Genomic DNA, 14,336 nt, shown 5'->3' on the forward strand with positions numbered 1-14,336 from the left:
CAAGGAAGTCTTTATTCCCTTTTCCCCCACTGCCTATTCCTTTAGGCTCAGCACAGGGACCAGCTGACCACACGCTGGCTCTTTTTGCCCAAAAGACAAAGCACCTGTGCTTTAATTCTGGGAAAGAGGAGAAGAGGGCAGCAGAGAAGAAGGGTGCTCACTGCTTACCTAGAACTCTCAATTTCAACAGAGACTGTCCCAGACCGTGTCATGGGGAAATAAATGTGATCTTATTTCAGAAATGTACGAAGTAGCTGCATCACAAATGACATTCATCACTCCCCCTCTATCCCCCTCTGCTTCCTCCCACCCTTTAACTTGGTATTTCTCTTGCACAATTTTAAAGATAAAATCCCCAGAATACTGAATATGTTGTAGTCCTAGACTGGAGCTATCCATCAAGAACAGGCACACTGGCTGGAAGGAAAAGAGTTTTCTTTTCAAATGAGTTGGATGAACATTTGAATGTTCAAACAATCTCCTGCTCTTCAGTACATTTAAAAAAATGTTATCCCTGCAGGAGTTTCAATCTTGGCAGATTTTATAGAAAGGCTGTAAAGTGTCCCATCCGTAATTGCATTCCTTACCAGCAGTAGGGAAGCAGAAAAAAATGAGATTAAAAAAGGAGGCAAGAGAGGGATAAAAAATAAATAGATTTCATTTGTTCATCTTCTTTTCACAACCCATTAGCCCAGAATCAGATCTTCCTTCACCTGCAAGGAAAATGAGGCTGTAATGAAAAGGCTACTCATTGTCTTCAAATCCTATTTTATAAAGCTTCTTAGGATTTGTTCATCTGAATTCAGCCCTAAACTGCTTTCAGATTTTTACTTATCCTGGGATTCAAAAGAACAGTTAAACAATCTACTTGGACCTGGACTGGTAAGTATTTGCTCTGACTTAAAAAAAAAATGTAAAACAGAGCATAAGAACAAATTGATCTCAGAAACAGACAAATAGAAAAATCATAGAGTTGAAGTGTCAGTGTGGACTAAAGTATTGTTTTTACTTCAAGATTTGTGATTTGTGTTTTCACATAATAACATTTAAAATACAGACAAATGGTAGAATTTACAGGTTGCCTCTCTAAGTCACAGGCTGTAATTGCCCCGAGTTTTGAAGGGTATTTGGGAAGAACAGGGAAGAATGTTGTGCAAAAGAAATGAATACCAACTAAATTAGAAAAAAAGTAACCACAAAAAAAAAAAAGTCTCAAAGGGAAAATAAAGCACATTTTTTTAATAGGATACATTTTTCAGCTAGCAATAGAAGATTGCTCCTTTATAAGGAAAACCAGAGGGTGGCTTATCTGGAAAATCCATCCTCTGAGGACTGTTGTGTGCTGTCTTGAGAAAAGAAATCTTGACGTAGGCTTCACTGCATGTTAAAAAACTAGTTCTAAATGAACATCACAAAGGAACAGATCTGCTCAACTGTTTAGAGAACAGCACTATGATACAGCACTGTTTTTCAAATTCAAACCCAAAAAAATACACTCCAACTCCTTCCCCAGATATGAGCACTTGAAAGGGCTAACAGACCATGTATGTCTCTTCCCAACATGTTTTATTGCAGCATTCATAAGCCTCAGTCAGCATGCCAATTGGGAGCTTTTAATACTCAGTTTCAAAGCTACCCTAAAAATGTTATACTAAGATTTCATTGATCAGGATGATAAACTTTCTTTACACCAGTATATACCTGAAGCAGGTACATCTAGCTAGCACTGATTTGAGATGGGAATTCGTCGAGCATTCCGTCTACAGCATGATTCAGTTGCAGTTTCTTAATGGTAACAGGCATCAGTAGCTTCCACAAGGATTTGAATTGTGCAGGAACAAAAAGCAGTATTTGCAAAAACATGCAGTTATGAGAAGGCTGTAATCACACATGAACAGCTACTGGCATTTATCAAATCATAGTTATACTAAATGAGTGTGTTACACTATCACGAGGAGTCAGTAATCAAAGCAGTGGGATAAGTATCAATTTCAGAGAGAGCCTAAGTCTTACAAGTCTGTTTCTTTAATTGCCCTACTCTTCAGCAATTACTTAATTAAAATTAAAACCTTTAAAAAGAAAAGAAAAAAAGAGCAGAAGTAGCTCCATATGGGTACTTATAAACTGAATGCCCAAGAAAATAGTATGTTACATTTACAGTCCACATTAAGCATAGACACCTGTCCATGTCGGTTGTTCTGGAATAACTCAAAAGCAAACATCCTAAGCAGAGCTTACAGCCTGCAGCTGCCATCCAAATCAGCAGAGGCTGTTTTGCTCAGCATCTCTCAGTGCTGATAAGATGGTATCAGGATCTGCACTAAAGTTGTTTTTGTCATACACAGTCTATCCCTCAAAGTTATCGAAGCCTTTTGCAGCTTTAAGGAGAATCAGAATCCCAATAGACATCATTCCTTTTCCAGGAACAAGATTTAAACCTTCTGTTGATTTACAGATCTGATCAATGCTGGAATGAGGTAATGCAAGTGCTTCCATAACTTGCAATCTTTTCCTCCTCTTGCATCAGTAATCAGGAAACTTCAAAACAAAACCATAATATAGTCAAGAAAACTTACACTGTATTCCAAAGTATAATGAAGACAGAGCAGGCTGAACAACTGTTAAAAGCAGAGTTTTCTTGCTCACTGGGATAAAAATTGGGTAAAGCATTGTAAGAGACAGGGGCAGAAGTTTATACCCTTAATTAAAGAACAGACTGACTTGTTTAAAGTTGCATTTAAGTTGCCTGTTATCTCACTGCACATAATAGTAAGGGTATCATGCAAATGAAGTTTCTGAGGAATGATTCAGTGTAAAAATCTAATATAGATCAGTTTGGGGTTTTGTTTTTAGATTTACAAGGAAAACAAACAAACAAACAAAAAAGGTTGTTTCATTTTAGGATCACTCCAATAAATCTATGGTGCTTAACTCCTACAAATCCAGCAATGTGTTATAAACACACCTGAAGCATGCTGCTGTGCTGTAGCAACCCAATCTTTATTATTTAAGCCTATACCCTAAGTGCACAGAACCTACTGGGAATTACAAAACCTAGCTGGCTCTCAGCTGAAATCTGATCAGACTTGAAACCTCAAGATTTCCAAATGTATTTTATGCATCCAAAGATAAAGACAGATCTGTACTAGTATGTATAAGTGTTTTGAAAACCAAAGAATCATACAGTGGCTTAAGTTGGAGAGGACCTTGAAGATCACCTAGTTCATATCCCCTGCCACAGGCAGGATTGCCACCCACCATATCAGTCTGCCCAGGTCCCCATCCAGCCTGGCCTGAAATGCCTCCGGGCATGGGGTGCCCACAGCTTCCCTGAGCAGCAGTGCCAGTGCTTCACCACCTTCTGAACAAACTTCTCCCTAACATCTTACCTAAATTTCCCCTCTTTTACTTCTAAGTCATTCCTCTTGTCCAATTAGATAGTGTAAAAAGTATCAAATGTCTACAGCAGTCTTATTTACATACTTAAAATACCCATGAAATCTGTCCCTTGTTCTTATATAAGTTTATATATGATGCAGTGAAAAATAAGTAGCAATTTACTGCTACACTTCACTTTCTGAAGTCCTTCCTCATTGCCACATCTCACTTTCTGAAGCCCTTCCTCCCTTCTGCTGTTCTCCCATTCCTTCCTCCCTCATCTCTGCTTTCATTTGCTCTCACTCCCACTCCAGCTTTCATCTGCAATTTTGTGCACAAGTGTATTAGTAGATGCCTTGCTACACTAGTTCTGAAGGAGGAGAAAAGAATCATTTACATATCAGGTTTAGTATATGACAGATACATTTCATACAAATGTTTTCACATCAAAAAGATGCAAATATGGAGAGAGGAAGCACAATCTTCTGTAATGCAATAAAAACAGAAGATACAATTTGAAAGGCAGCAGAAAATTTACAAGTTGAAGGCAGAAAGAAAGCAAGCCTAAAACTACATTAAAAAGCCAATACTTATTAAAGATGATAGAAATGCTAGAAGGAATTCAGCATTTGATTTGAAAATGCTCTGTATGCTTGAGTACATGAAAGAGACACACAAGATAGAAACCAAAGATTCTCCTCCTCCTGGAATCAAAGAGATTTTTGATATTAATTCACAAGGAGTAAGTTATAGTTTCAGGTCAGTGATCTTTGAAAGGATGCTTTTATGTTCACTTGAGAACAGTATTATAACATTGCCTCGCTTTCTACTGGTTTACATGTGCTTATCAACTTTTCTTCCTCTGTGAATAAAACCAAAAAGTCACAGGAAAAAAATCTGAGTTAACCTAAAGATTAACAATTGGCTTCCTACTAAAACAACAGAACTGCAGTACCTCATTTAAAATTTCTGGTCCTCATTCTTTCAATGAAGCTGATGATTTCAGATGTTCACGGAATGCAGCCATTCCTTCAGCTGAAACAAAGAATCAGAAAACAGAGTTATCCTAACAGGAAAAAAAGAAAAAAAAAATTGGCAACTAAAACTCCATACAAGTGCAAGTCTGGCCTCCAAATGAGCATTTTGATTTTATGTGCTTTAAAGGATTCAGTATAAGTTCTCATTATTCTTTTCATTAAAAACACGAGTGACAACATTCTTCATTACCAAATCACTTTCAAACAGAGAGATAAGTTTTGCCCACATAAAACGGCAAGGATTCTCAGTGAAATAAAAAAAAGCTGATGATCAACATTCTTTCTTCTTTTCATAATTCAGCATTTGACAGACACCAATAACCGCAAGAACATTTGAGATTAATTTGTCACTAATTTGCCCTTTGTTTCTCCCCTGTAAGTTGCATGTAACTTTCAGAAGTCAAACTTGGAAAACCAAACAAAAGACAACAGCTGTTTCGTGAACATTACAAAATGAGGAACAAATTTTGTCCTTCTGAGCTTATACCAACTTTTGCTTTACTTCACATATCAGCTTGCTAAAGCATAAAGATATGAAAATAGGAGCCATAGTACCAAAGCCCATGTCTAGGTAAGGACAAATACCTTGCATTTAGCTTACAGATATTTTAGTATGCTTTCATTAAAAGTTTGTTCAAACAAACCCAGTTCACTGTTTGTTCCTGGCCAAAAATCACTTTTTTTTTTCTTTTGTAAATACCTGAACCATTCTAATATATGCTATTAAATGTTAATGGAAATTCCTCAGATACTAGTTTGCATATTTATAACTCTCAGACAAAACACATTGTAGACCTATGACTCACACATGCAAACAACCCAACAATGTAAGAACAATTTATTCTCTGTTTGAATTAAATCAGAGCATAGATACTGAAGAATGTTTTGGGTATTTTTTTAATGGAAAGTTTCCTCAAGAGAACATGCAGACAATGAGTCTTCAGTTGATGGAAACTTGAAACATGCATTGAGTGTGTGTACTTAATACAACAATTACAGATAATGTGAACAGTCCTCTCTAAAATTAAGCATAATGCTAGAGGCTTGACTCTTTTTCAGAAACCAAAATCTCAGACATAGTAATATGAGCTATGATGCTGTGACATTTACCACTGCTGCTACTGTTGTCTTTCCAGTGCTGCGTAGAAGTGAATAATCATCTTCTCAGGTTGCTGGAGATGCTCTTTATAATGCATCTCAGGGTGCCATTGAGCATGCAGCAAGCTCACGTTTAGCTAGGTATCCACCAGAACCCCAGGTCCTGCTCTGCAAAACTGCTTCCTAGCTGGGTGGCCATCAACACACACTTTGCATAAGGTTATTCCTCTCCAGGATCATGTCTTTGCATTTCCCCTCATTAAATTTTGCGTTACTTCTCCTCTACCCATTTCTCCAGCCTCACCATGCCCCAATCTTCACAATTCTCCAGCCCTTACTAGTTTAGAACTCTTCCAATTTGATTAGCAGAGGGAGGAGGCCTTCAGCCAGTACAAGTGAAGATTAAGACTCCTCTTACATCTGCAAGATTTTGAAGAAGTTATACCAGACATACAAACTATCATGTTATTCAATCATTGTTCAAACCAGATGACAACATCACAACAGCTAGTAAGCTCAAACCAGTTTGGTCAGTGTGTTGGCTTGAAAGAAATCCTACTTCCCACTCCTCTGTGGTTCTTGCATGCATAACAGAAAATACAACAATGGATTAAAAAAGCTGTTTTTCATCCCTGTATTTTTTTCTGATTCAGATACAGCACGGTACTGCAGAGTGTGAGGCTCTCAATGACACTAAAGCCTTCAATGGGAGAAAAATATAATAATATCAAGGAATGAGGTAAAGCAATCTATGATCCCAACAAGTTAAAAACAAAAGAAACAAAAAAGGAGAGTTAGCATTGACATAATAATACCTTCTGAGCTGGAAGATAGGGATGGGGAGCAAAATAAACCCCTCATAATTCTAGAGGAAACAGTTAGCAACCTACTACACTAGCTGGACTGTCACAAGTCCATAGGGCCAGATGGGATCCACTCAAGGGTACTAAAGTAGCTGGAAGAAGTGGTTGCCAAGACAGTCCTAGTCAACTGGGGAGGTTCCAGAAAACAAGGCAAATGTGATGCCTGACTACATAAATCATTGGAAGAAGGAACTACAGACCTGTCAGCCTGGCCTCAGTATTGGGGAAGGTCATGGAACAGATATCTTGAATGATATGACAAAGCACACGTGATCCAGAGGGTCAGGTCTAGCCAGCATGGATTCAGTCCTGCCCCACCACCCTCCTCTCCTTCTATGACCACGTGGGCCAGAGTGACTGGCAAACTGCATGGAGAAAAAGGATCTGGGCTGTTAATTGACAGCCAGCTGAACAGGAAGCAGAAGTGTTCCCAAGTGGCCAAGAATGCCAATAGCTCCCCAGTTTGTATCAGAAATAGTGCATCCAGCAGGAGCAAGAGGTGACTGCAGCCTTGTACACAGCTCTGGTGAGGCCATATCTCAAGTACTGTGTTCAGTACTGGGCCCCTCACTACAAGAAAATCACTGAGGCTCTGGAGCATGTCCAGAGAGGGGCAACGAAGCTGTCTGGAGCATAGATGTAATGTAGAAGAGCTAAGGGAACTGGGATTGCTTAGTCAGGAGAAGAGAAGGCTGAGGGGAGACCTTACCACTCCCTACAACTCCCTGAAAGGAGATTGTGGGGGTAGGGAGGGTCAGCTTCTTTTCTCAGGTAACTAGTGATAGAACAGGTAATGGCCTCAAATTGCACTGAGGAGGTTCACGCTGGATATCAGGAAAATTCTCAGAAGGACTAGAGAGGCACTGGAACAGGCTGCCTGGGGAGGCAGTAGAGTCACCGTTGCCAGAAGTTTTCAAGAAACTTGTAGATAAGCACCAAGGGACAAGTTTAGTGAAAATGGCTTGACAGTTGGATCAGATGATCTTAGAGGTCTTTTCCAACCTTAATGATTTTGTATTACCGGCAGAAACTGATTGGTTTGGTCACAGTCACTCAGGGCACAGAAGAACCACAAAACTGAACCCTTAGTCAGTATGCTTTGAAGCAGGGATTTGTCCATAAAAGCAGCCTCCTTCTCCCCAAATGCAGGTTAGGCCCAAGTAATACTTTGCAGACCTTAAAAATCAAAGCATTGTTTTGTTTTTGGAGATGTGTATCGGATTCTGAAATGGAATTACAGTTAACATCCAGTCACATCTCTGGAACAGTACTGTGCAGTACCTGATGTCTAATGACTTCACTTCTTCCCTGTAGGAATCTGATAGCTGTGGATACAGATGAGATGAAACACAGGTTCAGGCAAGTACATCATCATCTGATTTTCATTAGTGCTGAGACATTCCACCCTCCTGGACTTCCGTGTAGGTGGTGGACACAGCTACTTCATAAAACACAAGGGCATTTACTCAGTTTCTTATTTTCTTGCTATTTCTTCAGGCTACCTGAGAAAGCTGCTGAATACGTAACAAGGTAGCACTGAAATATTCTATTGCTCATAATCTCCTTATATACCCCTTGTCAGTAATACAACATGTAGACATTCATTAAAGTTATGGTCTGTTGCACTTGTTTTCTGAAATGAAAAACTTTCAATCAGCTTTACAAACACGTATTTTTTGTCCTAAACAACAGTATAATCTGGCTGTTAAACCTTCTTTAAAAATCAGCATTTATTTTTGACTGTGTGAACATATTGTTCCAAACTGGCAAGAACTGCTCATTTACATCTTTTAACATCAACAGAATACTAATTTATAGTAAACAGTCTTTATTACTAACAAGAATGTGCTGCTGAAAACACTGCTAATTAGTAAAAGAGACCCTCAGTTCTCTGCTAGCCTGAGTGGGATGAGCCACAGATTTTTGATAAAGAGGATGAATTACAATTGCATCCTATCAAACAGAGCATCTCCAAACAGTTATGCTGCACTATCTTTGAAACCTAATTTTGGCCTCAAAGCATTTGGGAATGGGGTGGAGGGGGTTTAGAACAATCTGTTATTTGAAATAAATAGCTCTGAAAGGGCTTACAGCTCCTCAAATTAAAATAACCTCAGCCAAACCTACTGTCCTGAGCCAAAGCAGAAACCAGTAAGAATGAGCCAGCCTTATTCCCCATCAGGTTTAACTTTAAGATGAGAACTACAATAAGGGGCAGAGGACAGACAATGTAAACTCCTCCTTGTACCAGCTCTTTTAACTTCACAAGTGCTCAGATGAATATATGTATTTTAGGATTTGTCACACATAGCATGTATCAAAGCCAACCAACTTAAATGTAAATGAAACTGTGTCAGATTCAATGCCTGTAGGGGAGTTTACCTCCTCAGTAATCCTATGTCATGTTTTTTACCTAGGTCATTTTTCTAGATTCCAGATTTGCAGTCAGTGAGGACATCTCCTAAACTCCAGTACACCAAGGACAAAATTCCCAAACCAAAATCATCTCTGGACAAGCCAAGTGTGCAAGCAAATATCAAAGAAGAGGGAAAAATAATATTAAAAAAAAAACCTGTTCGTTAACATCAGAGCTGTTTTATAACTGATTTTGTTAATGCCTATGATGTCAGCAGAACCAAGCCTACCCCTCAGCAAAAAAATCTGCCTTTGATTTCACATACTTTTAGGAATATTTGGGGAAAAAAAAACAACAAACCCTCGCTGAACAAACGTGCAAGATACAAACTACACCTGTTGCAGACCTTGTGGGGTTTTTTGTTTGTTTGTTTGGTTTGTTTGGTTGTCTTTTTTGTGGGTTTGTTTTTTTTTTTTTTGTTTTTTTTTTGTTTTTTTTTTTTTAAGTCCTGAGGATAAGCTCTGCCACCGCAGTGTTTCTGGAAAACTAATTCATTTTCTTCAATTATCTGTTTAAAAAGACAAAGGATCACAAACTGGCAGTCAAGCAAGCAGCTTCCTCTCACCTCTCAATAAAAGAGAGCAGTGCACAAAGGTTTCTAACTTCAGAACTCTGGATATACATGACCTTTGCTGTTAGCTTCGTGACACTTACTGTTATTCCCACACTATCTGGCTTCCAAAACAAACAAAACTTCTGAGCCTCACTTATGCCTGGAGAACCTGAGGAGAAAACTGTCTTATGAATGTCACAAGTGACAAGGGAACCATAGTTCGTGCTTTTTCAGAAATTTGGACTGAGTGAGAAAAGCTACTGAATCCCAATGAGGCCCAAGTTCAAAGAAGTTGCTGTACCCACACTTTTGGCTTCAACAGAATATGAGAACTTTGCTAAATTAAACACAACAAGAGACACTGAAAATCAGCAGCTAGAGGGGTCCCTCTCATCCACTATTGCACTGATAGTAGTGCTGATTATTATTTTCTGTTTGATAATGACATCCCTAGTAACCTACTGTTTTCACAAGTGGAAACTCAGAGATAAAAAACTGCAGAAAGCACAAGAGGAATATCAGAAAGACCACGAAAGGAGCATTTTTCAAAGCACGCCTGGACTCATTTCATAGAGAAAAAGAAAAAAGGATCCAACAAAATATTGTTGCATTACCTAGAAATAATAAAAAGAATGGCAACTATGAAATTTCCAAGCAAATATATCCTTCTTTTATCTCATTTATAAGAGTTGTTAGCAGTTTGGAGATTTCCTACGGCTTTATTATATATATTTATATATTTAGTCTCATTTGTGCAAAGTAAAAGCAACACAAACGTGTATTTTTAATCTCTATTGTATTACTAATACAGAAAGTTGAACTCTGTCCCTCCTGTCTTTTAAAAAATCCACCGGCCCACAGAAGGCAAAAGGTCAGATGTTGGTTAATGCTAGCAGCACAGCTGATACAAGTCAATGGAGCTGTGTCGTCTTGCACTCATCCAATCATCCACCTGAAGATTCTAAAATCCAGTTATAACCTTAAGTAAATTAGATTCACAGATATTCAGCAAGCAACAGCCTCCCCCGCAAGCCCGTAACTGAAGAACTTTGCCTTCAGTGACAGGTGCATGCAGGCTCAAGCCCTGAGCTTGCTTGCAAGTGGTCAGTCAATGTCTTTCATTGATCATTCAGTGCTGAGAGGTGCTAGAGGCATTCCAACCACAAGTGGATTAAGGACATCCAACGTCAGTGGAACCTATCTTATCAAGAGCAAGCCTAACATAACTCTTTTTTTCAATTGGGCTTGTAATTATTTTTAAACCAACCATACAGTGGTGTGTTTCTATTTTCATAGCCTGCAATATGTCTCAGAAAAAATGACAGCTCTATTGTGAGTAGCATATAAGTAATATTTTCTAACAAAGTGGTGGATGTAATACTAATATATGTAATTGTTTTAACAAGTATAAAACATGTACAATTACAAACAAAATCCGTGCTCAAGTATACAGCTTGCTTGCAATTACCACTGATGCTGTATGTATTTTTAAACAAGCTATAATACTGTGATGATGCTGTAAACTTCTGTAGGCAAAAAAATGTTCTATTTAAAAATGTCAAGATGAAGGATGTAAATGTTCTTAAAGTGCTATCAACTAAAGATATGAATTTTCACAGACTATTCTAAAGGGATCTGTTACATGCTACAGATATACTTTACAACGTATTTATGGATCACACACTAGTCTATGTGAGAACAAACAGTACTATTTTATTACAAAATAAATGAATAAATAAGCAAAGGATATCCATGCCCATAAGCTGGATAATTTATTTTTTTTAAAGGTATTTTGACCAATTCTACAGACCCCCTCAAATGACAGGAGTCGGTACCTCACTGACAGAAGGAAACACTCCCCCTCATTTCCCAGCCTCTCCTCACACAGATCACATTGCTGCTGGTGCAGGCAAAGAGCTCCAGAATCAGTTGCATGGCAAAAAGGAACAGTTAGCTGGTTGCATAAAAACACTGCTAACTTAGTATCTGTAGGATTAACGTATACTCACAAATTATTTATACTTTTTCTAAACAGTGCTACTTAGAACACTCACTGTTGCACTCAGTTACAATTTGCACATATTATACCTATGTTAGTTTTTATTGAGTGAAGACAAAAAGTCATTTTCTGAAAATCCATAATGAATAGTAATAAATCACAATTTGGAGAACACATGTATATTTCAAAATGCTTTAAATATACATGGCTGTAAGCACTCTTCCTGGCACCTACACATATGATTTAGAGTAACTGCACAGAAAGTGATAGTTCAGATTTTTCCTGAAGAAGAATCTGGTACTGTGTCACTTAACAGCATTGAGTGAGACATGATCCCTTCCAACAGGGACTTGTCCTCACTGGCACCGGATCAAAGTTTCTGTCAAGCTCCCAGTACGAACAAAAGGGTTTCAGATCCTCTTTTTGGAACCTGATCAAATTGGTTGTGTTTAAAAAACAAGAAATTCTTGAAGAAATTCTTGTCATGCAACAGAATTATGACTGAGATGGAGTTACGAAAAGGCAGTGGTCCCCAGGGAGCCTGAAGCACTTCATTTTCTAATACAGCTTTAAAGACACAAGATTAATGTAAGGATTGCAGGAGCTGTGGAACCAGGTCCCACCTACTCCACATAGCCCAGCCCAACAAGGGATATGATGACCTCCCAGCTTCAAACGTTCAGTGAGTATGTATTTCACAGTGCTGTGGTTTAACCTGGCAGGTGACTAAAGCACACAGGTATCTGGAAATCCATATCCAGACAAGTTAATTACAATGAAGCTTCATTTCTATTCGGCAAGCGCTAGTAAACTATTGTGAGTGAGATGGCAGTTTATCCCTGGGGAGAAACAAGTATGAAGTCCAGTGCCCCAACAGATGGTTGGGAACAAGACCACAGGATGACTGAGCTTGGATGCCAGCTTCAGCTTTCCTACGGAGAAACACAAGGAGAGTGAAAGTGGTAATCATACTGCCAATGTCCACAAGAAACTGACCTCAATGGTAATTTGAGGAACATAATTTTATCCAAACAGGCAATAATAAAGAATAACAACATGAAATCAGCATATATAAAACAAACCAACGCATATATGAAAAACCCTTCCAAGTTAGTGCGAAGTTCAGAGATAATCTATTCTACATCACCAATAATTTCTTAGATGACATAACACAAATGTGTACCATGAAAGCTAGAAAGCAAAAGATCCAGAACTTCTAGCAGTAGGCAGATTAATTTCTTGCAGTACTACAGCTGTTTAACACATGAATCATCCTTGATCCAACATTACTCTTTTTATGCCCAAGCAAGTACCAACAAGGGATATTTTACATTACATATTAATAAATATTTATTGGAACATAGTTTTACAGTGTTTCTTTGGATCAAAACAGAAATCTACTGCTGAGGATGGTGCAAGAGAGGAAACTCCTATGAGCAGAGACAATTTACTTTCGTTGCTTTCTATTGGCCACCACGTCAGAGTTTTTGGATCACTACTCTCAAACACCACAGGATTATGAAATAAATTGAGATATCCAGATCATTCATTCCATTTCATGTCCTCAAGTAGCTGCTACAGGAAAACACAAGACAAGCATTCAGTTAATGAGTCAAAGGAAATAACTGCAGTAAGCAGTAGGAAAAGGCAAGCAAAAGACATAAGCAATATAGGCTTTGACTTTTTCAGGGGAGCTACTCGAATTGCCTTTGTGACATTTATGCAAACAGAGAACAGTACAGCCTGTGAGATGGGAACGTGAGCACTATTTTACAGACAGATGTTGTCAGACACCAAGTCCAAATAGCTAATGCATAACTCATGTAACAACGCATTTACAGAAAGTTTTGAGGAAAGAGTTGGACAGAAATATTTCAGAATTCCCATAAAAAGATCTATATACTGAAAGCAGAACACCAAAATGTCTTTTTTTTTTTCCCTAAAGAAATAATCAGCCCATCTTTAAGAATCTCAAAATTCTTTTTGCAAGGGCTGAAAGATTTTTTCACTGGCAACAACATCATCATCACATTTTCAAAGAATTATTCCTGATTACCAGTTCTATATACGTGACAGTCCTCATAAGAATCTACACAGATTACTGTGGAATACTGGATGTCTTTTGCCTATGCAGATCACCAGAGACTTCAAAAGACTCAAGAGAAACAAGGAGTGTAGTCCAAAGCTAAATAAGGAACAGAGATGGTGTATATAAAATGAATAGGCTTAAAAGATTAGAAGGTAGGAGATTTAAGGGATTCAATCATTTCTAAGGATCAGAGAGTAATGTGAAAAACCAAGCAGGAACTTGCTCATTATGTATGTAGCTATATAACCTGCAGTGACAATTTAAAAATTAAAGCCACTTTTCAGGGAATATTCAATGGACTATAAAACCCACTGGTTTACAAGAAACCAGAACAAACCACAGAGGAAGCAATGAGGACTAGCTTTGAAGAATTTAGGGTTGCATTATGTTTTCACTTGGGGTTCAATCTGCTCAGGGTCAATTCATTCAAGGCAGGTGTTTAAGCACCAAAATGCAGGTATCTGCTAACATAGGTGGGTCTACCTAGCTATAGCCTAGCATTTCTTTTCAGGCTCTTCACTTGCTTGTGGGAAATGAAAACAAAAGTCTAAACAGCACTCTTAAAAACAATATAAGCATATTTAAGAAAATAATTAAAAGGATATAAAATACAAAATAACTACAACAGTACATATTCATGTCCTAAAATGGTGGTTTTTTTAAAAAAGCGAAATGTTATCCTTTTTTTCTTATTAAGCAACTGAACTATTCCTTTATGCATTCAGTTTATAGATAAGGATATTCCTTCAAGATTTCCACAGCCTAACGAGATCTAACTACGTAGAAACCAGGAAACCAGAGACTGATGAGACTCAGTAACTGTGACTCATGAAAGTCCAATGGCCACAAGGTCACTGCATGAGCAATGCAATGAGCTCTTGCTGTCAGCAATAATCAGAAAGC

The 14,336-nt window shown here is 38.1% G+C and overlaps 1 protein-coding gene across 1 annotated transcript in view; it reads right to left on the reverse strand.

Annotated features, from left to right (window-relative positions):
• Positions 1-1,212: 1,212 nt before the first annotated feature.
• C9H8orf48 (chromosome 9 C8orf48 homolog) overlaps positions 1,213-14,336 on the reverse strand; it is a 30,068-nt gene continuing 16,944 nt past the window's right edge. The window contains exons 7-8 of the mRNA XM_010715329.2: positions 4,334-4,413; positions 1,213-2,538 (exon numbers count right to left, since the gene is read on the reverse strand). Coding sequence (XP_010713631.1) covers positions 4,355-4,413 — 59 coding nt within the window. The 3' untranslated portion in view covers positions 1,213-2,538; positions 4,334-4,354. The remainder of the gene's footprint in view (positions 2,539-4,333; positions 4,414-14,336) is intronic.

The sequence above is a fragment of the Meleagris gallopavo genome, chromosome 9, assembly GCF_000146605.3.
Source record: "Meleagris gallopavo isolate NT-WF06-2002-E0010 breed Aviagen turkey brand Nicholas breeding stock chromosome 9, Turkey_5.1, whole genome shotgun sequence".
In the NCBI taxonomy this organism is placed as follows: Eukaryota; Metazoa; Chordata; class Aves; order Galliformes; family Phasianidae; genus Meleagris; species Meleagris gallopavo.